Raw genomic sequence first — 26,522 nt, 5'->3', positions numbered from 1 at the left:
AAGTAACACAACTCTGGAACACTGTCCTAGGATCATTCGACGAATATGTATATTGAAAGTGTAGGCTGAACTCTGCATGCAACTGACAAACCCACTAGCGTAACGTCTTGTGGGGTCCAAGTTTCGGCCCTCATTACGTTCCTAACTTTGCTGTGGCAGCACAAACATCTATCGTAGCTGCACGTGCGGGTGGCGCCTCAATACATTTCGGTGAGAACCAGCTAGCTCCAAATTCGACAAGCACTTCACAACTAACATCATTTCTTCTGACAATTCTGCAGCATTAATACCTTCGAATTGGGTGATGATCTGATACTTTGAGAACGGCAGTTATCCATCGGTGTCGGTGTTGCGACTCGTGATATGTACCAACGCACTGTAACAGACGACTGTGGTCGTGCTCCTCATCGCTCGGGTCACTGCTTGATCATACAACTCAGGGAAGGGCTTCGCTACATGCCCACGATCCTGGTAAGGGATTAGCTCTACGCTGCAGTGACACCTGCCACTGCGACGCTAGGCACACTCCCAGCTTCTCTACTGTCTACGGGGGGAAGTAGGTTGCTTAGGAAAACGACTCTTTTCACAGGGAGGTCGCTGCAGTGACAGTTTGACAGTTGACGAAACTCGGCTGCGCAGTATCCTTTTTGACTGGTAGCTCGCGGCCCAGCAAAACCGCACAAACGAACCAATACTGATGTATATTGTAAGAGAGGACACGTCTGTCAGAGAACCAGACTGAAAGAACTCGAATAAGACTAGATTTCATACATCCTAGCACCACACGAGACTCGTGCACGGTCGGGGCATGAATACAAGATGGCAGAAGATATACACCAGTACTGAATCCAATAGTTCCTTCACAGGTCCTCATCATCGTCATCAATGGCAGTGCTCACGGCAGCTTGCAGCTCTCTCTCCGCTTCCTGTACGAGATTCGGATCAATCTGGATTTCAGGAGCTTTCGCGTGCTCACCTACAAAAAGCAAATAAGGATATAGCGAGATCCGTCAAGACAGCTCGAGACAGTATTACGCAAAATACTTTCAACGGACACCAGCAAGACACTACTAGATATAATCACGTACAGTCATCCCGCTAAACGAAACGCTGTCCACCACAAACTGAACAAAACTTCCGCATACACACCACTTGCTGTTCTACACATCTACGGAAAAACGTTCAACACAATACATGCACCAACATTCTTCGTATATTGCTCATGAAAAGAACACAGCCTAAGACGTTGCATCACGTCGCCCGACTCTGTAGTTTCCGGTTTCAGTATCATTGCTCACCGACAAAGGAGAGAGCTGGCTGGTTTGTCAGGCGCCGCGCCAGCCACAGGAAAGGCTTTTCAAAGTTGTAGTTGGATCGAGCGCTGATGTCATAATACTGAAGATTCCTCTTCCTGTGAAACTGAATCTGGCGGGCTTTCACTTGGCGGTCCTTGACATCAACCTGGCAGGAAACACATACCATAAAAGTAACCGTTCACCGATGTACCTCCCTATATGCAACAACCCACCGAAATTCACAACCGCGCTGTAACACACAATCACAGTTGTGTTCTCAGTGTTCTGTGCCATCCAAAGCAACGATTACACACCCAAACCGACCACGACTGTGACAAAATCCATCAGGTAACAGAGCGACGCACTCCGCGTTGACGGCCGTTCATCGTTTGAATATAAACGCGCGCAAGCCCCAGCGATGCCCAGTGTATTTGAATCGTCCACACATACACGCTCAGCCTGAAGGCAGAGCGATACTTCAGCGAAAACAAACACGTTCACTGCCTACGAAGTACAGTTTCAGAAATGTGTACAGACATAATGAAACAATTGAGGACACGTAGTCCTGCTTCTATTGGTTCAAACGCTGATCCTTTTCGCGTGCACTGCAGTTCTCAGCACCGCCAGGCGCTGTTGGCGTACCTTGTTACCAACAAGAACAATCGGGATGTTCTCGCACACCCTCGTGATATCTCTGTACCAGTTGGGAATGTTCTTGTACGTGATTCGCGCGGTGACATCGAACATCATGATGGCACACTGTCCCTGTGAACGCACAATCACGTCCGCCAGGAACAACACACAGCTTCTAAAATACAGACAAAAGCCTTCCTGTTGAACGCGGAACTCGATGTCAGTTATACTGCAGCTTAACACAGCCACGAAGGGAAGAGCTACGATACACGAACTAGAACCTGCACGCCATCTTTGTTTCGAAGTCGTCCGCTTTTCCGATATGAATCCATGCGGATTGCCTTCATGATCCGCAGCCATGGTTATCTAAGAGCGCCGCATGCAACGGTCGCAAAGCAGTGTATAGGATGGCGAACTATTCGTCACACTAGAGCAGTGCCGGAGAAGAATAGATTCCTTACCTTTATGTAATAGCCATCGCGGAGACCTCCAAACTTCTCTTGACCGGCAGTATCCCAAACATTGAAGGTGATCATGCCAAAGTTGGTCTGAAACTTCAGAGGGTGGACTTCAACACCGAGAGTGGGGATGTACTTCTTCTCGAACTCTCCTGTAAGCAACAGGGACACGCAGAAATGCCAATGTCGTCTATGTACACGTCGATACACAAAATCACGCACGACACACCCACCCACAACGGGGACACAAGTGTATGTGTACGGACACCGTTCAAACAAACAGCAACGAGGTCGTGCATGCGAGCGCGCGACTACCTGTGCGTTCATCCTATGCTTCGCCGCATCACAGCTGACACGTCTACATCCTCCAAGGGCAAGCTACACAATCTGGTATCGGCAAGATGCTTCTCATGCGAATGTAGTAGCACCTCAGTTTGCATGGCTCACTACACACATCACACAACTTTTGATATCTACTGGATGCCCTTCCCGCCGACCGTCAACGGTACGAAGAGGCGGTCACCTCCCGAAAGTTTTGGAACCAGTGACAAAATATACCTAAGGAACATTTGTCGTCCATCTAATCGTTACACAGAAACTGGTGAATTTTCGGTGCGCTGACTTCTGTGTGAGAGACGCACAGTGGTCCTTCATATCAGTGTTATTATTCCGCGCGCGACTTCACATAAGAGTTTGCCGCACGAAAGATGCCCACGTGATGGAAAGAAAAACGTCGTCACACATCGATGGCCATACATATTCGGAGAGACCCACGCAAGAATCGCACATTAATTTCGACAAAACAGCAACTTGGAATCATGAGGGAACTGGAACACGGTGACCTCACCATCATTTGGTTCCGCATTTCCTCCCCCATACACACACGCGACCGTGTCCAGTAAGAATTGATTTGAATGAAATTTGCCCTCGGGGCGCGGTTGTTTCTTCCCCATAGTGCAGAAAAGAGAACGTACCTGTCAAGTGTCTCTTCACGAGAGTTGTTTTCCCGACACCCCCATCGCCGACGAGGATAAGTTTGAACTCGGGGACTGCCTGGGCCGCGGCGGCTGCCATTTTGTCTCTTTTTTGAGTGTGAAAGGCAAAACAAAGGGGGTGTTGAACGCGGATAAACTGGATAGCTGAAGCTACGCCAGATGTATAGTAGCCGCCAACTAGGAATGGTGGCAACAAATAAACGAACGGTAAGAAACGATGTGGGGAGGGTTGGGGACAGAGTTTTTCCCGGTGAAGGGGTATCAAAAAAAACAAGAAAAAAAAGCTTGTTAACAACGGACACCTGGGAAAACCACATCCAATGTCAAACCAGCATTCCGAGCTCTTCAGGAAGAAAAACTGTCCTGGAGGAATTTACGAAACAAGGGGACGGTCGGAACGCTCGGGCGGTGTGATCTGTAAAAATCATTGCACCTGGCTTCGCCGATGGAGGCTGTCACTTTCAATTCTCGACTCTGAGCCTTTACTTTCAGGTCTTGCTCACTGTTTCCTCGACGGCCTGACACAGTATCTGACATAAGAAGATCGACGAGGCAGGAGCAGAACGCGCACCTGTGCAGCGAAAAAAAGCCAGGACGGGGGCAGAGAATTTTCGGCATAGTAGGCCCGCAAAGGCACGCGGAGAAAGGCGTCGCAACGACCACTACTGAAGACGCAATAGTAACCAAAAGTACCACCCGACCAGGTCCACAGGACCGTCCCTCGATTTTCTGGGCTGAACGTCGTGTGTGCTGACAGAACCTGGAGCAAAACCACCCACCCCACTCGCGCGCAAGCGCCTCAACTCTTTCGTCAGTGCCGTACCTGTCGTGCCCCCCCCTCTTCCCGTAAACCCCCCTCCAAGCGTGTAAAAATCACCTGCCTACACAGCGAGCCTGGATGTTCAAAAGCACCGGCCACTAGAACTGGGAGCCGCTAACATGCTGAAACTTCGCTATTCGTAACAGGATTCGTTAGGCTGTGCTCGATACACAAAATCACCATTATCTTCTTGCTTTCCACTTTGACGAGGTCGTCTTCAATAATCTTATTGGATTGCCAGAGTAACGGCGCCGAAATGAACAATCGAAACTTGTTTTTCTCGAGTTCAATGATACCGGGCGTGTCTGATTGTAAAAGGCAGCCAGTTGCGAAACGTACTGTCTGAACATTTTGATCGCGTAGTCGTGATATATTCTTCGGACGAGGGCGCGCACACCGGCGCGGAAGTGCCTCACGCATGGTAAAATTAGCTTGCAAACGACTGTGGACTACCAAGCTTCTTTATGTCTTTTGAGACATAGTATCCCAATATTGTAGTACCCATGAACAAAACTTGTAGTAGCCGTGGTGCCTAGAGAACTCATACTCTTGGGAAGGCATGGAGTTCCTGGGTTGCAGACCTGGAAGTAGGGTGAGGTGACGACGGTGTCGGAAGAAGAGCGAGCTCTGGTCACTGCAACGGTGCAATGACAGGCGTTACTGCAACTCAGTACTGCTGGGAGACCTAATAGTATGCTGGGAAGCAGATGTCCCAGTGTGAAGCAGTATGCCGCCCAATGCTGGTGGTGATCGATGGATACACGAGACGCTAGAGCCAAGCAGGGATATTTTTGAGTTGATACATGCCCGATTGCCAGAAGGCAACATGCTGTCAGCGTTTCAACATGTGGGTCTTGTACAGAACAGTGATATCTGTATTACAAGAACCATTTTTCCTGGAGTGTGCTGGTCGGTTCACGGTCAGCCAACAGTCGCACTGTAGGGGTAAGGACCTTCGCCATCACTAGCGATTTTCGGGTACTCAGAGACTAGAGTTTCGGAAGGATGCTGCCAGACTGGATAAGCCTGGTATATTCTGTAGCCCTCGTCGCAGCGACTGCGTAGTCAATTCATGGTATACAGTTGTTTAAAAGTTGCACGAGAAGAATCCGAGTGGTGCACTTGTACGGATTGCCAGTCATTTCATTCTTCACTGTACTTATGAAGGTACAGAGTCTATCAGCCCAAGAACAGTGGTACATTTTCGTCGTCCTGCAAGCTATGTGAAGTTCGTCGGGGTTTGTCTTTTTCTTTGGAGACCATTCTACTTCAGGCAATTCCACAGACAGTTGCTGTCGCCGGCGACAGCAACAACAAGCTCTTTCCCTCTGATCTGGGGGTTTCAGAAGGGGGACCTGAAACTGTGTGGCTGTGTGGATAGCAAGCCCTTTGAAGGCCGGTAGTGCCGCAGCAGCACTAAGTCTTGAGGAGGGCACGCAGCCCTGCAAGGCATGAAGAAACAAGAACAGCAATTTGAACTTTAGCTAGGCAACCGCTGCCCCCTATGATCTTCTGAAAAGTGTGGAAAAATGGGAAGGCGCTCCTCTGGTTTATGTCCAGTCGTGCGATCTACGCTTACATCCGCCACGCTTTGACGCGACTTCATATATTACTGTACTGCGATCAATACATCTAATTCATAGTATAGCATTCAAATGAACATAGAACTGATGTCTTTTTCATTCTCCTATGCCTCATGGACCCCGTAAACAAGGCTCCGCTATGACGTTTGAAGCGAAGATTTGTACGTGACGACGGAATGGGAGACCCCTGCAGGAACAGCTGCTCCAGTACCGAAGGAGTCGAAGCAAAAAACCAACAGATACGGTGTGGCCGTTTCCTAACTTAGTTCGTGCCTGTAACCCCGTGCAATTTCTGTAGCATTTGGAAGAAACAGACCCATCATTGCGGCAAATTTCCAAGAATTGCAAGAGAAGAGGCTGTAGGTGACCATGAAAGGACACCTCATCTGTTCTCTAAGGCATGTTTTATCTTTTTCTGTCACAACTCTTGAAGACTCACCTGCAGACGGGACACGCGGCTGCAGTCTGGTCACGTTGTTGTTGCAGTATCCATCGAGTGATACATCTCCAACAGTAGATGTGGCCGCAGGCCGTTGCCGTTGGGCCACGACATTTGCCCTGGCAAAATAAGCATGCCATTCCGTTCGCCTTTTCATCACATGATACATTGCCGTCGTCTTCTATCTCCCGTCTCTCCTTTGTCTCCTCGATGTTAGTGTTTCTGAACTCGGGGTGCCTCCTTGGATGAGTAGTGCTGTTGACTTCGTATTCGCCACTGTGAAGCACTGGTGCCTCATCAGTATTTGCTAATGAGGCCGCAGGACTGGTTGGAACAACTGCATGTGCTTGGTTTTCTTCAGATCGCGCTCGATCGACACCCGCCGACATACTTTCGAGCATATCGCGGGAAGACGTGCCTGTGACAAGCTCATACATGCGCTGAAGGCGAATACGCCTACATACAAATACGGCTACAGCTCGAAGAGAGAGGGCAGCCTGAACCGCCAACAATATCGCAAGAAGTCTACACGGAGGTCGCGTTTGTCGTTGCTGTTGTATCCGACCAGGAACCTCGGGTGTCAAGCACGCAAAGCGTGTTGACAAGAACCTGCGAGACAGTAATGAATGTGGCTAGAGGCCGCATACAGAGAGAGTTTGCCTTCATTCACGTCAAAAGGGCTGTTCAGAAACGGCGTGTGACCAACATAATGCCTCGTGTGTCACACCGGATTGTGACGGATCCTGCATTCTCCGAAGGCACTGAACGTGCAGAACGTCCTCCGATTCATCTGTCGTGAACTTCGCATGCCTTATTAATTCGAGGTCCAGCCGTGAAACGGATGTGAGAGACGAGGCACGAAATAAACTGAGATCGGCTGTAACATTTGTAAGCGCTTATTCACGACGAAGAACGACTGGGAAACATTTTGATGCTGTCCACAAGTGCGGGGGAGGAGGAAACTGGCGAAACCTCCCAGAAGAACATGACTTCCGCTTACCTTGTTGACATGTGCAGATGGTCGGCATTCCAGAAGAAGATCGCAAGGTGAAGCCGGCGAGCCGCTGCACACAAGTCGAACCGAAAATGGTACGAAAGCGCTAAATCTATCCCTACCAGGCTCTGAAGAAAACCGAAAAACAGTTTGTCCACCTCCTGACCACACATCCAACTTACCTAGTAGCAGCACCCTGCTGATAGAAGCTGCCCAGGGACCGCCAATCAGTCTGAAGAAAACGATCCACCACAAATGCACAGAAAATATATACGGTTCACCTCCAAGCTTACAAATCTGTAAGGCAAAAATTGATAGTGGGATGACCTAACATACTGCCTGAACCACTCCTCCGATTGACACACAGTCTGACTATCCGAGGAGCACACTGCTGTAGAACTGCCGCTCAGGAGTGTTCAAGACCTTAAAAACAACAGAACCCATTCTCACCGAGCAATCCTCTCCAACAGCAGAATGACGATTGGAAAGGAAATGGAGCGTAGCACACCCACAAGTAGTGTTTCGTGTCGCCGCGCTGGTCTCACAATCGAAGTTCCATGTTCCTTAACGAACGACCCTTCTCGAACCTACAGAGCGGCGACCCCGCAGCTGACAACAGCACCACACTGTGCTTCAGAAGAGTTTCCGACAGGAATGGACGTCGCAAGAAGAGCGATAACCGATTGTAATGCTTGATATTGTCAGGCGACGCGTGAGACGCTCTGCAAGAAAAGACGTTCTTTTTCAACGTGTTCCGACACCTTTTTGGCCGCTCATATAGACGTCTTGTGAACAACATCTCAAATAACCTGCAAAAGTCCGTCAAGCTTCCCAGTTATACGCACTGTTCCAAAGGCGGAAGGTATATGTATGCAAGTGGGCTCATCACCTTTATGCAAACTACCGTTCGGATGCAGTGATCAACATTACAACCACGTTACTGTTCAAAACTACCATCTGATATTTACCATGCTTCGCTTTCAACCGAGAATACGTAACAGAGACTCAAATTTCATCAACAGACAGCTGTTGCAACAAACGAAGCTCCAGTTTGTCTGCACTAGTAAGTGCCGTGGTCCCTCATTGGAGACACCCCCTCTGTTTTTCAAATATGAGTATAATGTCTAAGTAATCGTCTCACACCGTTATTCTGCGCCACCTATTAGAAGTGGAGCTAAGTACGGCAGAAGGCTGTCCAACAACGGTCTACTTGTCGTGAACCTCACCATAATCAAGTCGCAATATTCTTCGCCAAGTGACTGCTTCCTTTTGCTGTAGCAGCAGCAAAAGTAAACAGCACAGATGACGGCCTCTAGCCATTCACGATGCCTCGTCAGCGCAAGGTGGCAAGCAACACGTAGTCTCGCCGAACAACTTCCCCCAAAACGGTATACCACCGCAACCCCATTCCTTACCAAAATCGGTAAAGCACCACGGAAATATCGAAGCCAGTCAATAAGTAAAGCTTTTCCACTCACAAGACACATAGTGTCCGTCTGAAGCCCTGATGAAATGAGATGCGCCCAACGTCGAAGATGAGCCACAATGTGTCCTGGGGAACATTCTCGACTCGATGCGCATTTTGGAAAACGGCGCTGACCGGAAGCCCGGACAGACGCCACCTGTCCGTCCTGTACATCATGACGCATGCCCTCACGGGGCCGTATCTCCTGTGAAGGCTGAGCGATCGGCTTCGTGCCCGCAGGAACCAGAACACTTTGTTCTGCACGGCCTCGCTGAATTTCTCTCGTCTGCTGCGGGAATGAGAAGGGAAGAGTTTCTGTAGCGGGAAGAGCAATCCCAGGAGAAGCAGTGGAAGACGAAAGCGAAAAGGCTCCTGCAAGAAGCTCTTGACTGTCAATCGCCCGGTCTGGATGTTGCAGAGGTGCTGCGCCGTATCCCCCCGTTGGACCGAAAATTGCCTCAGGAGAACCGGAAAAACTCTGCCAACTGAAAACGGATCCAGGCACACCGGAGGATGTCGAAAGAAGTCCAGACAGAGACTTGAGTAGCCCCGCCGTGAGCAACATCAACTGACGACAGTAATAATCATCCTTTTGCGCAGCTCTAACGAGATCGAGTTGCTGAGCGCCAGGGAGAGAACTCAGAGAAAAGTCTTGACCGTCTCCGCGTTGAATCTCATCCTGTGGCTCCACTCCACTGCTTGCTGCCAAGGAGTTCCAGTGGTTTCTTCGCAGCTGAGGACTGGCGACTGACAACGACATTTCCGTGACTTGACGTGGAGCGGTGGATGGTAATGGCTCGCTTTCCGGCGTTTGTGCTAGTGCAGAGCATTCCCGGGGAGCTGACGGAGACGCGGCTGCAAGTCGCCAGCCAAAAAGGGAATGCCTCCGAGGCATGAGATAGACACGCTCCATTCGGCGAGTACGTGTCAGGACGGAAAAACGGAATAAAGCATTGAAAGGTTCAGAATAAAAAGCTCCTACTCTACTCGTCAAAAATTCCTACCACTGGTGATCCGGAGCAGCCATTGAGATTTGCAAGGCGTTAGCCGATGCCGTACAGAGTCTGGCTCTTGAAAGACCTGACCTGTCTCACACACTTCGTGCTCGACAGGATAAAGGAAAAACACATCCGTTTCAAAAGCATTCATGAGCTAGGGTTCTTGTTCTGTTTGACCCGAGCAACTCAGTCGATCGATGGCGACACCAGTCACGTATACGTTTCTGCATCCATCGAGCCTTCGAGGCTTATTACCGAACCATCGTGGTAACAGGAGATCAACAATATTATCAAGAGAAAGGCACGGAAGGGGAAAAACGAGGGAGTCACACAGACGCGAAAAAAGCCCCAGATACTTACGCTGCCTGGTGCCTAGCACACTCGCAAATAATAGTCGCCGGAAACACAGAAGCTGAAGGGCTCTTTATCCAATTGCATTTCTGAATCAGCTGATGTCGAAAGAAGTACCCACACAGAAATCAGCAGACGAGGAAAGAATTATTCACGTGAAACCGATGCCTCTACCTGCAGCCGAAAATGCTCCGGCTTGCAGTGGCGAGGACCCATACGCAACACGAAGACTTGCTTTTCGTACTACCCATGACTTTCAAAAACTGGCAAAAAATAACAGCATTTAAAAGGGGGGAACATCCCGTTGCAGCACAGCAGACTGGTCTCAGAAACATGCAGCCACCATATAGTTGCTGCACCAACACGCCAGAAGCCTCTGGCAATGACCATGATGGTCTGGCAAGCCTCCTGGCGTTCTTTTTGCAGACCAAACAAGTGCTGCACTAGACAGTATCGGATGCTGACTACCGCTGGCAAAAAAATTACGGTTCCGGCCGCTCGGGCATGCGTTATTTCTCGCGGTCTCCAGCGACGTGCAGTGCAGATCAGAACACGGGACACGCTATAGCAGTCAAACACTTGCTACTTATAATTTTGTGAGGGATTCATCCCGGCCAAAATACGCCAGGGGCTGTTAGATTTCTTGGTGCAGCGTGGGTGTTGTCACTGGTGATCGGCCGTACGAATCAGCACAACAATTTCTTTTCAAACAGCGAGCGAAAGAAACTATCACACTCTGCTCACCATCTGAACTGAACGGAACCCTGCATATGCATCTTAACGGCACTATGAGAGAGGCAGCGATGCCTTCTGATTTGTCGTGCCAAGGCAATCAAAAGAGAGACTGCTGACTCCCGCCGGAGACAAGATACTACTAGCAGAACCTCATAACAGTTGTGTGTTACGAAAAGGATTCCTTGTGTTCCTGTAGTCCTCGTTAAGTGGAACGCACTTGCTACGCTAACGTACTCATCATCATTGTTATAACCGTAAGTACTACGTGTGGCAGGCCCTCCGAAAAAAGAAAATGTGAGAGAGAATCCAGCCTGGTGACGAGGTACTATCGACTGTGGGACCCGGCACGAACAGGTGTCCCGCATGCACGCACAAACTACAGCGAGTAGAGAAAGCCATGCAGCAACATCGCAGCAGGACAACATCGAGATCCACAAAGCACACAACAAAAAACAATGGCGCAGCAGTGATTATCTGATTCTCGAACGGAGGTATCATTCTCAAACATCGTAGGGGGCAGCACCGTGTGACCCGCTGGAAGAGCAGCTGGCTTTTTGGGCGCACTTTACTTAAAGTGACTTCTGCTGTTCGAGGGGACCTGACGTTCTCGTTTAACAGTCGACGGGCTTACTTTTTATGACCACCCCTCGTTTGTTTTCGTTCGTCCAGTGTGAGTTGTGTGGCTGATCTGATGCAACTTGCCGCACGGTTCGACATGCAACTCGTTACCTGGAGACGCCAGGCAACAGCTTCAACGCACGGCAGCCTCGATGCAGGAAGCGAACGCGAAATACATAATTTCGGATCCGGATAAAGACACCAATTTAAAATCCTGCCATCTCGAGTGTATTGTCTTCTGTTCTCTGTTTCGGGTGCAAATAAAAGTACCGAAGCTGTTAAGAAAACGGACCAAGGCTCGCTTCGTTCACGTGATCCAGCATGCCCTCCGCCACACCGTACACGACTGTGTAGTCCCCTGTCTCCATTAATCGCTTTTCCCATGTGAAGTGAAGGAAATGTCTTCTTCGTGGATGAATTCTTGATGCTGAGGCACGGGATGTGTTGATAAGCAAGCTGGACAGGTCTTCCGGTTTCGGACAGCGATCATGTGGTCCGGCTCCGTAACACAAGCACGCCTGACACTTCACCCTACAAGAAGCAACGGCATCCGTGTTTCTTATGCCATCTCATTGTCATTTCCTTGGAAATTAGGAGTGCAACGCCTTTATCCGAATGATTACCAGGCGCAAAGGCGTTGGTGAGGAGCAGTACAACCACCCCGGCGCAAAAGTTTCAGCCCCTTTTACTCCCGTGTTACTAGTTTGCTACCACTCCGCGTTGTCCGTTTTGACCGTCTTGCTGGCAGTTGTTTTTCAACTTAAGAATTTCGCTTGTCTCCTTGTTTTCACTCTAGCCTGCCATCCGCTTGTTGGCGGGTCTGCTCGTGGTCTTTGTCCCTTGTCGCTCGGCTTTCTCATTGAAGGCACCGGCGCAGGCACTAACGCCACCCTGTATTCATAATTCTAAGATTGCTGCGACTCGTGGGAACCATTCTCGTCTTCCTAGCTTTGCGTCTCCAGCTGGGACTCAAGCTGACGATGGCTCGACTATGTTGAACGGTTGCCTGTGACTGGATTGACCACCATAATATACCATCCTGCAATTTGTTCGCTTCCTATTGCCCATTGCTTCCAGAATGGGTTTGCAACAGGTTCTTGTTTCAAGCTCGGTGAGTGGGTTTCTGGTTGGGTCGATCTGCACGCCTTTCGATGTAGTGAAGAATTTTTGGCAGTTTAACCCAGCTTGCGAGGCGAATCGAGCGAATTTGACATCGTCCCACGTCGTCCGTGTGCTGTACCGACAGCATGGTCTCACCGGCTTTTGGCGAGGTGTTGTTCCCGCGTACGCGACGATTATTCCTGCAAATGTGACCTTCTTTTTCGCATATGAGCGCCGCCGCCCGGACGAGAGCCCAGCGTGGGCGGGCATCAAAGCCCGGGCAGCAGCAGTTGTCGTGACAGCACCGATGGAGCTAGTTAGAACAAGAATGCAGGCCTCCATAGGTATGCCGGGGCAATGTCAGACCATTCGTCAGGTGCTTGGCCAGTTGATCCAGCTGGGCGGAGTTTTCAGCCTCTGGAAGGGCGTTCTTCCGACACTCGTCCGAGACTTACCTTTTTCGGCAATCTACTGGCAAACGGCTGAATATATGAAAGCTTGGGGAGACAGCTTCATCGCCAGGAATGCCAACCCCTTGACAACTTTCCATTCATCAGATATGCCAACGCACTCGAGGCAGAGGGATGGCAGGTCTCTCTCTGTTCGTGACACACCGGGCGCTTCCAGTTCCTTGTCTCCCTCTTCACCTGCTGCAGCGGCCTCCTGCTCACACTCGTCTTCTGCTTCGAAGGCACATTTGCCTGCCATCTTTTCCAGCTCTCTTTATCAGTCCTTCGTCTTTCCTTTCTTCTCTGGTGCAGTTGCGTCCGCCATCGCATGCGTGGTAACGCACCCGTTTGACGTTCTCAAGACCAATGTCCAGGCCGGGTGTCAGCAAATAGAACCTCACGCCCGGAAAATGGGGTACATTCACCTTGTTTCTCGGGGATTCGTTGATGTTGCCAAGACAGTGTATGCACAGCAAGGTTTGCAGGGATTTACCGTCGGTTTGACCCCCCGTCTTTTGAAGATTGTGCCGTCATGCGCAGTCCTCCTAGCATCTTACGAAGTCACAAAGTACCTGTATAGTCAATCTCTGCTTGACTCAATGTGAAGAGGGGGCATCGAATGAAGCAACAAATTTATCAACCCGAGACGCCACGCACGCGCTGCAAAGACGGATAAGACTTTAGACACTGGATTGAAACAGAAACCTGGCGGACGAACGTTTTACAGTCCTCTACGACTTTGCTGGAAACAAAGCAAGAGCCAGCATGAGTATCGATTTTTCTTCGTTTCCTTCCTCGTAATGTCCGTTTTTCTTTTTTACTTCTGCTCTTTCTTGGTCCACGTCGTTCCGTTGACCACTGTTCTACTACGCCGGTATTTAACCGTATCTTCGAGTGGCGTGTCTGCAGCGAAACTGAGGTTCATGTGCACCATCAGTGCTGCTTTTTTGGCTCTTGATTTTTCCATCTTAGTGGTTTCTTTTGCAACGATTTTGCCACACTTGTGGCGACGACTGAGACAGCCTCGCTTCAAAAGGTATCTTTTCTGACGGCCCCGAAATATCCTGCTGAGCATGAAATATTCTTTCGTGCCAGTTGGTCATTAGCTTCGTGTCGCTCGTTTCGGAGAGCGGAAGGGACGTGTCGTCTAAAATTTGTAACTGCCTGCCCTTGATGTACCACCCTTTTCGTTCATTCACGAATGCCAACGGTTATCCTGGCGAACGAAAGTAGAGTAGTGTGTGCCTTCCACCTCGGCTCTTGTACTCGCACCACAGTGACGTAGACCAGACTTGAGGCTCTGTGAAGATGCTATAGACTGGGGACGCAGCCTTCTCACCCACTGCTTCAATTTACACGCTGTCAGAAACATGGGTGGCTGGGGCACCATAAAATTCCGTTACCAGAGCTTGAAAAACCAACGGACCAGAGTGGATCCCGCTTTGCTCCCTGTTCTACTTCAGTGGTGACGAAGCGGAAAACGAACGCTTCTTTCGGTGCGGAAGACTAACGACTTTCCGTTTCAGCTTTAGTCCATGGGCAACCACTTTTGTTGGCCTCCCACAGCGTGAGACTGAAATACTTTTCAACGAAGCTGCCCGAGTGCCCGCGTGCTGGAACAAAATGTGCGTCGTTGATAGACCAATAAAAACCCAGTCAATAAAGACAGCAAGGGGAGGTAAACTGACGAAAAGCTACTTCGTGATTTACCACTGTACCGACCACCGGATTTCAGTATGTTACCGGCTGTCACGTTTGTGTCTTGATCCGGAACACAAATAGAACCTTAGTGTTGTCGGCGGACAACGCGTAGAAGCTGGCATTCTTAGCTGACGAGGGTCGCTGATCTAAGAAGCAGCTTCCTGTTCAGTAGCTACTGTAGTAATTGCCATCTTGCCAGCCCAGAGAAGCGAGGAGACCTGTTGAACCACTTGTTGTATCGGTCTACCTTCGTCACTGCTAGTCATCTCTGTGTTGCCCGCTTTTCTTCGTGCACGCCGAACTCTCGGAATACAGATGGGCATGTTCTTGTTACAGGCGCTCCACTCCGCGCGTCTCGGTAAGCAGACCAGGGATATTTTCATGCGTGGACGCCTGCATCTGCACTTTCATGTCCAATTTGAACAAGTATATATTTATATATGCATGTAGAAGCACATACTTTGTTTGACCATGCGTTCACATGCTTGGGCGTCTGCACGCTCTATGGATATCCGCTTCCATCTTAGGTTTTCGTGTATCTGCACGCGGATGTGAAAAAACCGAAGGAGTTGGCTGTGACGCGAAATTTTGTCGCTGTTTCAAGAGATTCAAGACAGCAGAAGAAAATACGTGGCTGTTGAATGTTTTTGTGCCTCTTGTAAAAAGAAGTGAAACCTGCAAATGTGGGAGCTATTACCAAGGGCAAGGGAAGAAAAGGGACGAATCGCCAGAGAGACACAACGACCAAACCAATTCTGAAACATTGTGCGCCAAATCATGACATCCAATCTTGATAAGAAATGCGCCAGCAAGACCTCCTTGTTCCACGCACTATGGACCCCAGACCGATTCAGGAGAACAACAGTGGACTCTCTCGCAATCTCCCGACTACGTTTTATTCACAGATCGAACCTTGAAAACAATTCGTTCTTCACGTCTTTTCCCCTTCACGGTTTTCTGTATTTTCTCTCCCGCCTGCACTGCTTGCTTTGTCCAACCATCGCGTCGTCATTCCCGCACTGTGCGTCCACGTGGGAACCAACCGATAGAACAAGAAAGTGTTCCATACGAAAAGATAAAGTGTTTGTTCCTATTGCTTTCACGACATTTTCTATTTTCGGAGTTCCTGCTCGGCCCAGTGTGTCACCTGCTTTTCCTTTCTCTTCGTTTCCTATCTCCCGTTCGTCTTTTTTCTCTTCTTCCCCACCTCATAGGATTTGTTCACTTTGTTCCTTTCGTCGAGCCTCAGCCATAGACTCCGACACCTTTCGAATTCGTTTGTTCCGCCAATTTTCAATCGTTTCTTTTGGGTGGCATTCGAGTCGCGACCCTCGTGTCTATCTTCTTGGTCTGCCTCGTCCACCGTCAGGGACCAAGCTGACCCATGAGACGCCTCAACTGCTCCTCCTCATTCACAGTGTCTCGCCTCCGTTGCGCAGACTCTGCGTCGAGAAGTGTCGGCCCCCGTAGACCGAAACAGAATCTCTCTTTCGCTCTTGTCTGTCCTGTCCACGCTGACCTTTCAGGCACTCTACCAGATCGATCTGTGTGTTGATCCCAAAAGCCCCTGTGGCTCTTCGGATCTGCATTTGGGAGGAAGGTATCTCCCTGGAACTGCAGACGGCCAGAAGGGGAGTGAGAGTGAGTAGAGAGGTACGGGGAAGGACTGACGTAGTGCAAAGATGATGGGGAGCTTAGGGAGAACAGAGAATCATTCACAGAGCCGCACCCTGCAGTGGCTTGACTGCTTGCTCGCTTCTGCAGCGGAAACGAATCGCCTCCCGTCGCAAGCTCCACGGAGGCGAGAGGAACCTTTTTTGTGCGGCATTCTCTGCCCACTGACGCCAGGCGTTGAGATGAGGGAGAAACACGATAAGATGACGAAAGAGACGCAGACGTAGAGTGCGTGGACAGGCGTTGGACAGTGGGCTTCCCGTACACTCCAGGACTTGCTGTCGTGAGGGGAGACGCACAAGCGACATCGGGCACACTGACCATGTGGGCGAATCCAGAGGAGAGGCAATGCGCCTCTCGTCTGTCTGGCTCGAAAGGCAACCCGGGTGAGCAGCACGGCTGCAGAGACTGGAGAAGACTGGGCATGGTGAGTGCAGGGTCGTCGACGGGGACTGACGGGGCATTGCATGCAGTCTCGAGAACGCGGTTCTCTATCTCCGACGCCTCCAACGCATTCAACTCCCGCTGCAGCTCCACCTGAAACAAAAATGCAGGTCCGAAAGATAGACCGTGAACAACAACACTTCGAGACTTCTCCAGTCTTTCCGGCGCCTATGGGTTGGAAATTGGGCTTCGACGAGGAAAATGGGAAAATTTAGCTTCAAACGATGCCCGCCGAAACGTCTATGCGTGTGTTAAAGTGTTGGAACTGGCTACCGTGACTAACGCGTATCTGGAATATGAATGGCCACCTTCCTGCAAGGCTTCACTTCCCCCTTTCTCGTCTGCATCTGTCGCCCTCTGCTCAGCTTCACACAGCGAGAATGCTTCTCTCCACTCCTTCGCCCCTACAGCCATCTTCTCGCCCAGCGCAAGACTTACATCATCCAGCGGCGGAAGACCCTGGGCGAGAACTTGCGTCACTTCCTGCTGCAGATCCTGTTGCTCCTGGATGTCGTCGAGCAGTCGGTCAATTTTCCCTATGCTCCTGACGAAAAAATCGAAGGAAGGACACAGTCTTCACAGATGGATCGCGCCATCTCAGTTTCCCGAAGGCTATAGTCAACACGAAGACCGATCTCCTCAGAGGCATTTAAATCTCCTCTCTAACCGAAAAAAAAAGATAAGACAGACCACACATGCTTCCGAGCGAGTACCATACACCAGATATAGATATAACTTTATACAGGATACACATAACATATATATATATATATACATGAGCAATTGACAGACACTTCTTTGGGAATACGATAGTGCATGTGTCATGCATGCGTATGCATGTCAAGACGTACAATTTCTGGCTGAAATTTCGGTGTGCCTTTGCCGCTCCGGCAATTGCCTGGACGGCGAGCTGCTGCGTGTGAGCCGCCTCGAGAGTGACAATTTGCGTTTCGAGGGTGAGTCGCGAGGTGAGAATTTGCTCCAGATCTTGTTCGAAAAGTTTCTTTCTGCGCAGACAGAGCATTGCCCCTCGCCGGTCTCCCGACGCCACGCGCTCTCGGGCGGTAGCCTCTTGGTTCTGCGAAGGTCAAAGGGATCATGACAACCAGTGAAACGTTTGCAGGGTGACACGGCCACTACTCTCAGGCTCTGCATGCAGGAAAGGAACGCAGAGAGACACCATTTTTTGCACAGACAGCGAGCAGTGGAGCGCACTGTTGCTCTGGTGCAAGACCCGTTCGACCAACACACCATGGGACTGGAAAACCAAACGGAGAGGCTTTTCTGTCTTCACGAAATGTCGTACTCTCCAAGGAAATGCATTTGTGCACGGGGTTCCTCAGAGACGGAACAGAAAACACATCTGTGTCTTCGCCCGGCTTTATCGGGTCCACACTCGGGTTTCGTCCTCTCTTTCTTACGCGAATTTTCTTCTCGATGTGCTGCTGCCTTTTCTCGAGTGTCTCAATGGCTTCCTTGTTCCGGTGGAGGGCCTCAGCGAGGTCTGAGGCAGCACTCGGGTCCGCAGGGACGATGGGGGCCTCCTCGTCCTTTTTGCCCGCCGCTCCTCGGCCGAAAATCATTCGCATCATCTTTCCTTCGCTTGAAAACACTGCGAAGTGAGATACCGTGGGCTCTGGACAGAACGCCCGTAGCACCTAGAGAGAGGGGCAAGTAGAAAAGGCGAAAGGGCGGTAGAACTGCCCTTCGCAGGGCCTCGTAACTGTGTGAGAGGCTGGCACCCCAAAACCCCAAATGCTCAACCTTTTTACTCTTTACTGCTACTGTGTGATGTGAGGTTGGGCGAAGACGCTGAAGGAAATCTGCAAAACACTCAGCCGCTCCCGCGGTCAAATCCAGAGAGGAAGGACAGACGGTGACTAGACAGAAGCGCGTTTTCGCGGAGACCAAAGAGTCGAAACAGTGAAGGGGAAAAATGCGGTAAGGGAAGAAGGGAGACAGAAGCCAGACATTAGAATGACTGGAGTGGGCGAAAATACCGCCACGAACGCGAAGAGAAAGGAGCGCGTTGGGAAAGGATGTAGGTGCATCCGGACTAGTCTAAGGGACAGAAGGGCAACGATTTAAATGCGGGCCGGGTTGGAGAAAAACCTTCCAGGAAAACTTCTTGCTCGTCTACATTTTGGGCCGCAGGGAAGCGGCACACAAAACAACACCTTCTCTCGTGTTTGTTGCTCAAAAGAACAAAGGAAGCGGAACAGATCACCACATACGGGAACTCCAGACACTTGGGTAATTTGAATTCCGCGAGCCGTTTGTGAAAGTCAACGGAATAGAAAAACGGAGAAGCGCGGCTGACCAAAACTTCAAGTGGAGTGGTAGCGGTCGACCAGACAAGCAAAGCGTGTTGTTCTGCTTTTCCGCGTTTCTGGAGAAAGACTCGGAGAGCAGCTTGACGAATAAGAGAGCAGCGGACCGGGGACGGAATAGGAACTTGAAATCGCACAAGAGAGAAGCACGGACAGCACGGATCGTCAAAAACAACAACGCTGTGGTTGACAAAGTTCTCCTTTTTGAGGGAAAACTGGCGTTCTGTGGGGGTCCGTTTGAGGCAGGAGAAAAGGTTCTAACTTTGCACAAAACTACGAGAAAAAGATTGGAGGGAGCAGAGCTGCCAGTAATCTACGGAATAAAAAACCTCCGTTGGACGCCCGCCAAAATACACAGGCATATAAAAACTTAAGAAATAGAGGCACTCTCGCCTAACGGCTTCAGACACTCAGACAAATCGAGTGCAGAAGTACACTTCTTTCTCCAGTCTTTCAGGTAGCTGACTCTGTCGTGCAAGCCCTACCCTCCAGGGAAATTCCCCTCTAACGTCTGAAGTCAATGTCTGCACGTGTCTGTCACTTATGTGTACGTAAAGCTACGGAAACTTGTATCCATCTCTGTAGTAGAAGCAGGGAAGCAGGAAATGCATATGTGCGCGTGAAACTCATGGATTTTCCAGTTGCGTCTATAGAATGCATTTCGTAGAGCAAACGGCCGCGTAGAAATGCGTTGTGCAACGCGAGGAACAGTCGCAAGTCAGGACCACCGGGGGGGGGGGGGGGGAGCAAGGAAGAAAGCGAGTCCGATCACTGACTGAACGGAGCTACTCTTGAATCGTCAAGAGATGAGAATGCAGCCGGCCTTACCAAGCCGCTTTTTCATTAGCCTCTTCTCTGACACACCCCGATTTCGCGTTCTGTGATGCTTTCTTTTGGCTCATGTTTTCGAAGGCGACTAACGGAACTTACTCGCGCGCTTGCCGATGAGCACCCCGGTCCGCCGGCCACGAACATTCAAAGTACGCTTGCTTTCTCGTGATTCTTGAAAGGCTTGTCTCTGTCATTTGTTTCTTCTGCGTGCCGTATTGAAGCCGTCCACTTGTTCCTGGAAATGCTCTGATGACGATAACTGGAAAAACTGGGCTGAAGAGTGCTCTTGAAAGTGCCGTCCCGCCGACGTATGTGCCGGCAACACATTGAAGACACGCGAGTGCCACTGCAACACACTTCAACTGGAGCGGCCGTACGGAGGGACGGACATTCCCAAGATGGAATGCTTGTGCCGCAGAACAGACGCTCCCGAATTAAAGCTTCCGTTTTATGGTCCGGAGCCGATACGTGGAAAGTGAAACGTGCGGGTCGGTATGCAAGGGACAGCGAGAACCCCAACAGAGACGAAATGGCGGGAGCCCGTGTTAACGCCAAAGCGCCCTTCGTCTTCTTTTCGCTTCAGAGTTTAACAGCTTCCGAAGATTTAGATATTTCTGCGACCTGGGAATCCGTAACAGATACTCGAATACCACAAAGTAGCGGAAAAAACAACGGATACGCTCGTCAATGTAACGGTACAAGCCAAAAGCAAAGGATATACTTCATATCACAGACCATAAGGGATGGAGTTTATGAGCCTAACCGGTACAGTTGTCCCATGACGACGGCGCTTTCGAAGTCGAGAGCGTACCCGCATGACCGGGCAGAGGCGTTCGCCTGATGGAGTTGTTTAGAGGTTTCTACAAGACAAACAATGGAACTCATACATTCACTGGGGAAACATCGCGTTTCACAGAAAGCCTACTGCACCAGGGACATCCTGGTAATAGCGGATGGAATTAGTATCAAAGAGGGAACACCGTACCACATTGGCGAACAGCATGGTGACACGATAACAAAAGAAATGCACTGAATGAAGTCGCTTTGAGGATATGCCACCGTTGCACTTCGCGTCTTGCCCCTGTGAAAGAGAGTCAGCATATGCTCTGGTTTTTTAAGCGGAAGCAGTCCGTACTACCGGGCGAACACAAATGAGTACTCCATTATTTGTCTCAGAGATTCTCCTTGCTAAGGTAATGCATACAGATTGCCTTTTAGTTTGATTTCCCTGTAGGAACATTTTGGCAATCGAGATCAGCCAGGACAAGTATAAAGGTCGACATGCTCACAGACACCAAATAGGAGACAGGACCACCGTCCCTGTATTGAGTTTGTGGACCGCTACATATTATGGCAACGAACTAGCGACGTCAGTGTGACCGATATGTGCTCTATATTCACTTATATTGGACACGATATCAGGATAAGTACGCTGACGTCTTCATCGTCTCCAGGGCTTCACTGTTCACGTGGCCCTCAGGCAGAAAGAGGCAGATTTCTGAACCCGACACATCAAGAGGCAAAGTATTTTCTCTCCAAGATCAGGGTCAATCTCCAGAACTCTATGTACACAAAGTAGCCCATTTGTGATTGTGGGTGCCAGACGTTTTACAAAACGAAGCCGAACGTTTTGCCAAAAACATAACCCCCCCTTGCCGCTGTTCCGTTACTGGCCAAGGCAACTCCTCACGCTCTATCATGTGAATCCGGGATCAAATTGGAAGCGCTGGATTCTTAGAGCAAAACAGGGAAGTGTATGATAAGTGGATAGCCGCCTCTCAGCCAGCTCTGTAGACAATGGATGGTTTCAGGAACTTGTCCCTGGTTCGCTGTGAATCGTCTCGACAAAAACTAGAAGATGGTGGAGCAACGCCGCACACAAGTAACGCCAAGACGCAAGGGGACTATCGGACTGCCGCCAAAAGTTCCGCATAGCAGAAAGTCCACACAGTTTCTCGTGCAACGCAGAAAGCCTGCTGTAGACGACTCTAGCTGCCAGGTAGCAAACGATTTCCCAGATCGACCAGAAGTGTGCAGGGCAGATGCAGTCGGGCGGGACTTGCATGCGCGCCTGCTCTGCCGGAATGAGACTCGAGAAAAAACCAGCCCTAGCGTAATAACGTTAGCGGTTGAAAACTTTAGAGAAACTGACCGGTGCAAAGAGTCTAAACTGGGATGATAACGCCGGTAGGCGACGCGGCAGATTTCCTCTCAGTCTCGCCACGCTGACGCAAACTTTGCCCAGCAGTTTTTGCCGGACGTGTGAGATAGGATGATCTGTTTTAACCACAAGAAAATTGTCCCAGAATTGAGTCAAAAGAGCAACTGCTCCGCCTTTTCTTCATTGCATTTTTTCCTGCATATATCTACGCAAAAAACTCGTGTACGACTCCTGCGTATTGCTGTATCCAATGTCTCCCGCTTGCGGTTTTCAGACCCTGCGTAAAGGGGGAATTCTTCGTGAGAATCCCATCCTGTTATTTCTTTCCCACTGTAAACCCCGAAACCATCCGCTTTTATTTCCCGTTCTCGTCCATGTCTTCGCGTTTTTCTTGCACGTCGACGGCGACTTGTGACCTTGTAGTTCCGTCGTTCTTCCTCTTCTTCGCGCTCCGCCGCTCTCGCCTCCCTCCATTTCATGTCTGTTCTGTCTTGTATCACTCGCCTTTTCTGTTACCCCCAGTCGGTACATGCGCGTCGTCTCCGAAAGCAGGGAGGACACCATGGACAGTCCGACACACCGCACGGAACCGTTTATCGAGGTCACTGCTCTACTCGCTACCTGTACCTCTCCCGCAGTGTCTGCAGGCGAACATCCCCGCTTGCGGCGTCTCTTGCTGGTTTCTGTCTCTCGTTTCTCCTTTCCGCTTATCTTTCTTTTCTTCTGGCTGTGCATCTCGCAGTCGCCTACGGGCTCCTTGCTGGGACTGGCTGACGGCGCTTCCATCTTTCTCCGGTCCAGTCCACAATGGTTTTCCTTCGACGCTTCACATCCCTTTCCATCCCTTTCCTCCCCTGTAGATCTTCTGCACTCGTTCCCGCTCTCTTTCAAGCTCTCTCCGACCTTGATCCGTTCTCCGTCAGGCTGCGCCTTTTCCTGCCCCTGCCTCGGTGGGGAGGCTTCTCTTTCTCTGCCCTCGTTCTCTTTCATGTCGTCTTCTTTTTCACGACTGCTCCACTGCGCGCATCCCTCTGCAAAGATGCGACAACACGAGCGTCTTTCCGCTTCTGGACGATCGTTCTTATGGGGCCAAAAGCTTGCCTGGGGGCGGCGACTGCGACCTCTGCGAGATACCGCATGCAGCGAAAGTGTTTTCTCTCCCTTCCCCGCGTCTTCTCCCCTTTCCTTTCGTTTTCCTGGTCGTTCCGCTCCTCGCCTTACCCGGTCGCCCCTGTCTGCCTCGGCTTCTCTCTTGGCTTCTTTGCCTCAATCGGGCACTGTATCGGAGCCTCCAGAAGAAGCTCCCGACTCCTTGCCTCCACAGCGAGGTGACTCAAACTTAGGTCACAGTGAAGGACGCCCCTCTTCTTCCTTTTCTCCTGCTTCTGCGGAGCCACGACGAGCTTTATCTTCGATTTTGCTGAGTAACTTGAAGGCGAAGCAGAAGCGTTTGCGCGAGGCGCGGGAGGCGGAGGAGAAGGAGCGGGCGTTGCATGCAGAGGAGGAGGCGAAGAAGAAGGACCGGGCGCGGCGACGGAAGGCCCGCGATGCCCTTTTGATAAACAAGAAAAAGCAAAGGAAGGAGACGCATAGACAGCGGGTGCTGCGGAGCGCTGCGAGGCGCCAGTACCTGCGAGAGAAGCAGGCGCAACTGGAACGAGCTTTTCTGGAGGACACACAGACGCAGCGAAGCAGCGAGAAGGGGCGTTTGCGACGAGGCGAGTTTGCGTCCGAGGAACGCAGAGCGAAGAAGGAGAGAGAGATTCAGGTTCTCCAGGACCTCCTGAAAAGTAGCGTTCTGGTGATTCAACTCGAGGCCCATGGCTTGACGCCGAACCAGCGATGGAGCATTGTCCGAGGACTCGCGCTTGCGGGCTTCTACAAGGGATACCGAATCAAGCACGGAAAAAACAGCTACATGCGTGTCGCCCTCCGGAGGATTATCGAGGAAAGGAAGCAGAGAGAAGCTACGCATTCAGCAAATTCGAAACGCACAGAACCTCTTGCTTCAGCAGAGACACCAGTCGCAAACCATGTCTCAGACTCTCCCGGAGAACGAGGTTTTTCTTCGTTCCCTTCTTCCTCTCCTTCTCCACCCTCTTCACCTCGATTTCCGTCTTCGTCGGACTCTGGGTCGTGGAGGCCTTCCGCGCGGCGGGTGCGTCGCGACTTTTGGATCACGCACAACGAAGAGCTGGCGCACAAGGCTGCCTTGTACGGGGTCGATATTTCTGGTAACAAAGTGAAGCGGGTGTTGGAGCCGGAGGAGGAGGAGACGTTTCAGGCGCTCGAGGCGGAGGAAAAGAGCCGCGAGCGGCGGATTGCGGAGCGACTGCAAGAGAACCTCAACAAGGCAGCCTGGCGCGGAGATCCGCGGTTCGCGCACCTCGCGATCGGCATGACTCGCGGGGGTGTGTGGACGCAGTGGGAAGACGACGAAGAACTGGACCAGGAGAAGACGGAGGAGATGCCGGAGGAAGTGCGAGAGGCGGGGATGCCGTACATGGAGGTGGACGACTGGACAGATTTGTTCGAGGAGGAGATTCGGTGCATGCGCGAGGCGAAGAAAGAGGCCCGCGCGCGCGAAGAAGAAGTCCTGAACACCGTGCCTCTCGAGGGCGAGGTAACGCCCGTCGCAGAGAACGGCGACGAGGTGATGCGACATCTGGGGAAATCAAACTTGTATCTCTTTGTCCGAGCGATGCCGAAGAACGAGAAGCGCTTGCCTCTCCTTGTCAAAACGCTTGCGAGCCTGCTCGAGGAAATCGTCTTTGACAATCGTGTGAAGAGAGAACAGAAGGGTCCGCCGCCGAGAAAATACAAAGGACAGTGGTACGACGAGGAGCTCCTTCCACATATCACCCCCGAGATCGCGGCTGCGAACGGTTTCGAGCCTCCCGCCAAAGACGGACAGACGCAAACGAGCAAAGACGCAGAATCGGGACAGCCGACGCGAGACAGGGTCGGAGGCGAAATCAAGGTCGCCTTTCTCGGTCGGAGTGTCTTGACACCAGAACAGCTCAAGGACTTCGCGAGGCGCGCACCGACACGTGAAAAACTCATGCAAAAACTCGGAGGTAGGACGTTAACTGCAGCAAGGACAGTGATGTCCAGCGTACAGTTGAGCGCCTAACATACAGATCATAACTAGACCGTGGTTTGGCATCAGTCGTTTGTGAGACAGGAAATGTCCATGCCCGTTTTCTGGGCAGGATTGGAGCACGGTGAATCCGTCCGACACACCAAAAGTCTAATACTGAAGGCCGGCCTACAGAAGGGAAGATAAAGGAGGGATTTTAGGTGCAAAGAAGCCAACTGGGGCTTCGGAACTGGTTGCTCCAAATAAGAATGCGATGATGCCCCAATCGTGTTAGATTCTGTGCCGCCTCACTTCTCTCGGAGTTCTCCGCCGCAACTCTTGTTTCATCTAGTTTGTTGTGTGCTCTTTTCATTCGCTGCTCTTTCCCCAGGCTCTCTTGTCGGAGTGACGCAGCGCCTGGCCTGGTCCATACAGGTGACGCCAACCACCCTGGCTGCCGCTGTGCACAAAGCAACCGAACAGAAGACGCCGAGTGCGGGCGAGAAGACGGAGGACACTACCTAGAAGTGTCTTTTCACGGAGTTTCGAGTTCAGAAGAAAAGACAGAATGCGCTTTGTTGCCAGACAGCGGGGAACTGTGTAGTCTAGGTTGCAACACTAGGGATGGTTTGTTCTGTCGCGCGGCGACGGACGATTCTGGAGGCGCGACGCTCTATGCCTATTCCGTTTTTTCTCACAGGGAAAGAACCGGATTCCGAAAGCAGGAGCCGCGAATGCACGGCAGATATATCTGATGTGCTGCTACCTTTTCAATGGCGGCGGCAGCACCGAGAGAATGTGAATTTTGTATCGTTGAGAGTAGAGGCAACTCCACATACACAATGTAAAAACGGAACACTGCCTCACCTTTCGCGAAGTCACAGGAATGGTGGGATCCGCCGGCGTTCTTGTTTAGAGGAAACTGTGGAAGAAGAGTGCCGCGCAGAAATGCTTGCACTACTCACTTCAGTGCCGGAGGGACGGTGAAAGCGAACCATGCACACGGCCAAACGGAACGTGAAAGTGTTCTAGGTCGACAGGACATGTAGGGCAGCGCCACGAACGGCGAGCATATTAGAGATTATCACTCGAAATCCACGCTTGCAAAACAGTCGCTATGTGCTCTCGCAATCTCACGTTTTTCTCCGTTGAATTTCACAGGAAGTACAACCATGTTAAGAAATCCCTGGAAACACGAGGCGGCTGCCATGCGCCATTAGCTTCCTCAAAACACCGCTCTCACTAGTTTCGGTGTCTTTTGCCTGCTCTTCTGAATCGACTGAAAAACCTTTCCACTGCAGTTAAACAGTCCACGCATCGACAAAGTGCGTGTTTCAATGAAGACAAATATACCCATTCCCGTCTGGT

The 26,522-nt window shown here is 50.9% G+C and overlaps 5 protein-coding genes across 5 annotated transcripts; 2 read left to right on the top strand and 3 right to left on the bottom strand.

The window, feature by feature from the left end:
- Positions 1 to 560: 560 nt before the first annotated feature.
- Positions 561 to 3,953, bottom strand: TGME49_248340 (GTP-binding nuclear protein ran/tc4). Its single transcript, XM_018780857.1, has 6 exons — positions 3,885 to 3,953; positions 3,361 to 3,465; positions 2,390 to 2,538; positions 1,938 to 2,060; positions 1,299 to 1,461; positions 561 to 976 (listed from the first exon to the last, which is right to left on the bottom strand). The coding sequence occupies exons 1-6, from the start codon at positions 3,916 to 3,918 to the stop codon at positions 861 to 863; spliced, it is 690 nt and encodes a 229-aa protein (XP_018634995.1). The 5' UTR covers positions 3,919 to 3,953; the 3' UTR covers positions 561 to 860.
- Positions 3,954 to 5,214: 1,261 nt separating this feature from the next.
- TGME49_248330 (zinc finger, C3HC4 type (RING finger) domain-containing protein) lies at positions 5,215 to 9,709 on the bottom strand (the record flags this gene model as incomplete). Its single annotated transcript, XM_018780856.1, has 7 exons — positions 5,215 to 5,643; positions 6,224 to 6,832; positions 6,951 to 6,973; positions 7,224 to 7,287; positions 7,400 to 7,449; positions 8,444 to 8,489; positions 9,687 to 9,709. 7 exons carry the CDS (start codon positions 9,707 to 9,709, stop codon positions 5,544 to 5,546), a joined length of 915 nt encoding a protein of 304 aa, XP_018634994.1. The 3' UTR covers positions 5,215 to 5,543.
- Positions 9,710 to 11,206: 1,497 nt separating this feature from the next.
- Positions 11,207 to 14,296, top strand: TGME49_248320 (carrier superfamily protein). Its single transcript, XM_002367138.2, has one exon. It carries the CDS (start codon positions 12,463 to 12,465, stop codon positions 13,537 to 13,539), a length of 1,077 nt encoding a protein of 358 aa, XP_002367179.1. The 5' UTR covers positions 11,207 to 12,462; the 3' UTR covers positions 13,540 to 14,296.
- A 735-nt stretch (positions 14,297 to 15,031) lies between these two features.
- TGME49_248310 (SNF7 family protein) lies at positions 15,032 to 19,729 on the bottom strand. Its single transcript, XM_018780855.1, has 4 exons — positions 18,175 to 19,729; positions 17,605 to 17,831; positions 17,192 to 17,297; positions 15,032 to 16,846 (listed from the first exon to the last, which is right to left on the bottom strand). Exons 1-4 carry the CDS (start codon positions 18,343 to 18,345, stop codon positions 16,001 to 16,003), a joined length of 1,350 nt encoding a protein of 449 aa, XP_018634993.1. The 5' UTR covers positions 18,346 to 19,729; the 3' UTR covers positions 15,032 to 16,000.
- A 2,862-nt stretch (positions 19,730 to 22,591) lies between these two features.
- On the top strand, positions 22,592 to 25,679 carry TGME49_248300 (hypothetical protein; the record flags this gene model as incomplete). The annotated part of the gene is made up of 2 exons (XM_002367136.2): positions 22,592 to 25,152; positions 25,546 to 25,679. The coding sequence occupies exons 1-2, from the start codon at positions 22,605 to 22,607 to the stop codon at positions 25,677 to 25,679; spliced, it is 2,682 nt and encodes an 893-aa protein (XP_002367177.2). The 5' UTR covers positions 22,592 to 22,604.
- Between the last annotated feature and the right edge of the window lie 843 nt (positions 25,680 to 26,522).

This window comes from Toxoplasma gondii, chromosome XII, assembly GCF_000006565.2.
Source record: "Toxoplasma gondii ME49 chromosome XII, whole genome shotgun sequence".
Taxonomy (NCBI): Eukaryota; Apicomplexa; class Conoidasida; order Eucoccidiorida; family Sarcocystidae; genus Toxoplasma; species Toxoplasma gondii.
This window is presented reverse-complemented; position numbering and strand designations above follow the sequence as displayed.

Coding starts and splice junctions, on each gene's coding strand:
- TGME49_248340 (XM_018780857.1), bottom strand. CDS start 3,918: ATGTCAGATACTGTGTCAGGCCGTCGAGGAAACA. Junction 2,539..3,360: donor CGTGAAGAGACACTTGACAG/GTACGTTCTCTT, acceptor TGTTGCTTACAG/GAGAGTTCGAGAAGAAGTAC. Junction 2,061..2,389: donor GCGATGGCTATTACATAAAG/GTAAGGAATCTA, acceptor GTGCGTTCACAG/GGACAGTGTGCCATCATGAT.
- TGME49_248320 (XM_002367138.2), top strand. CDS start 12,463: ATGGGTTTGCAACAGGTTCTTGTTTCAAGCTCGGTGAGTGGGTTTCTG.
- TGME49_248310 (XM_018780855.1), bottom strand. CDS start 18,345: ATGATGCGAATGATTTTCGGCCGAGGAGCGGCGGGCAAAAAGGACGAG. Junction 17,298..17,604: donor CGAAATTTCAGCCAGAAATT/GTACGTCTTGAC, acceptor TTTTTTCGTCAG/GAGCATAGGGAAAATTGACC. Junction 16,847..17,191: donor GTCTTCCGCCGCTGGATGAT/GTAAGTCTTGCG, acceptor TTTTTGTTTCAG/GTGGAGCTGCAGCGGGAGTT.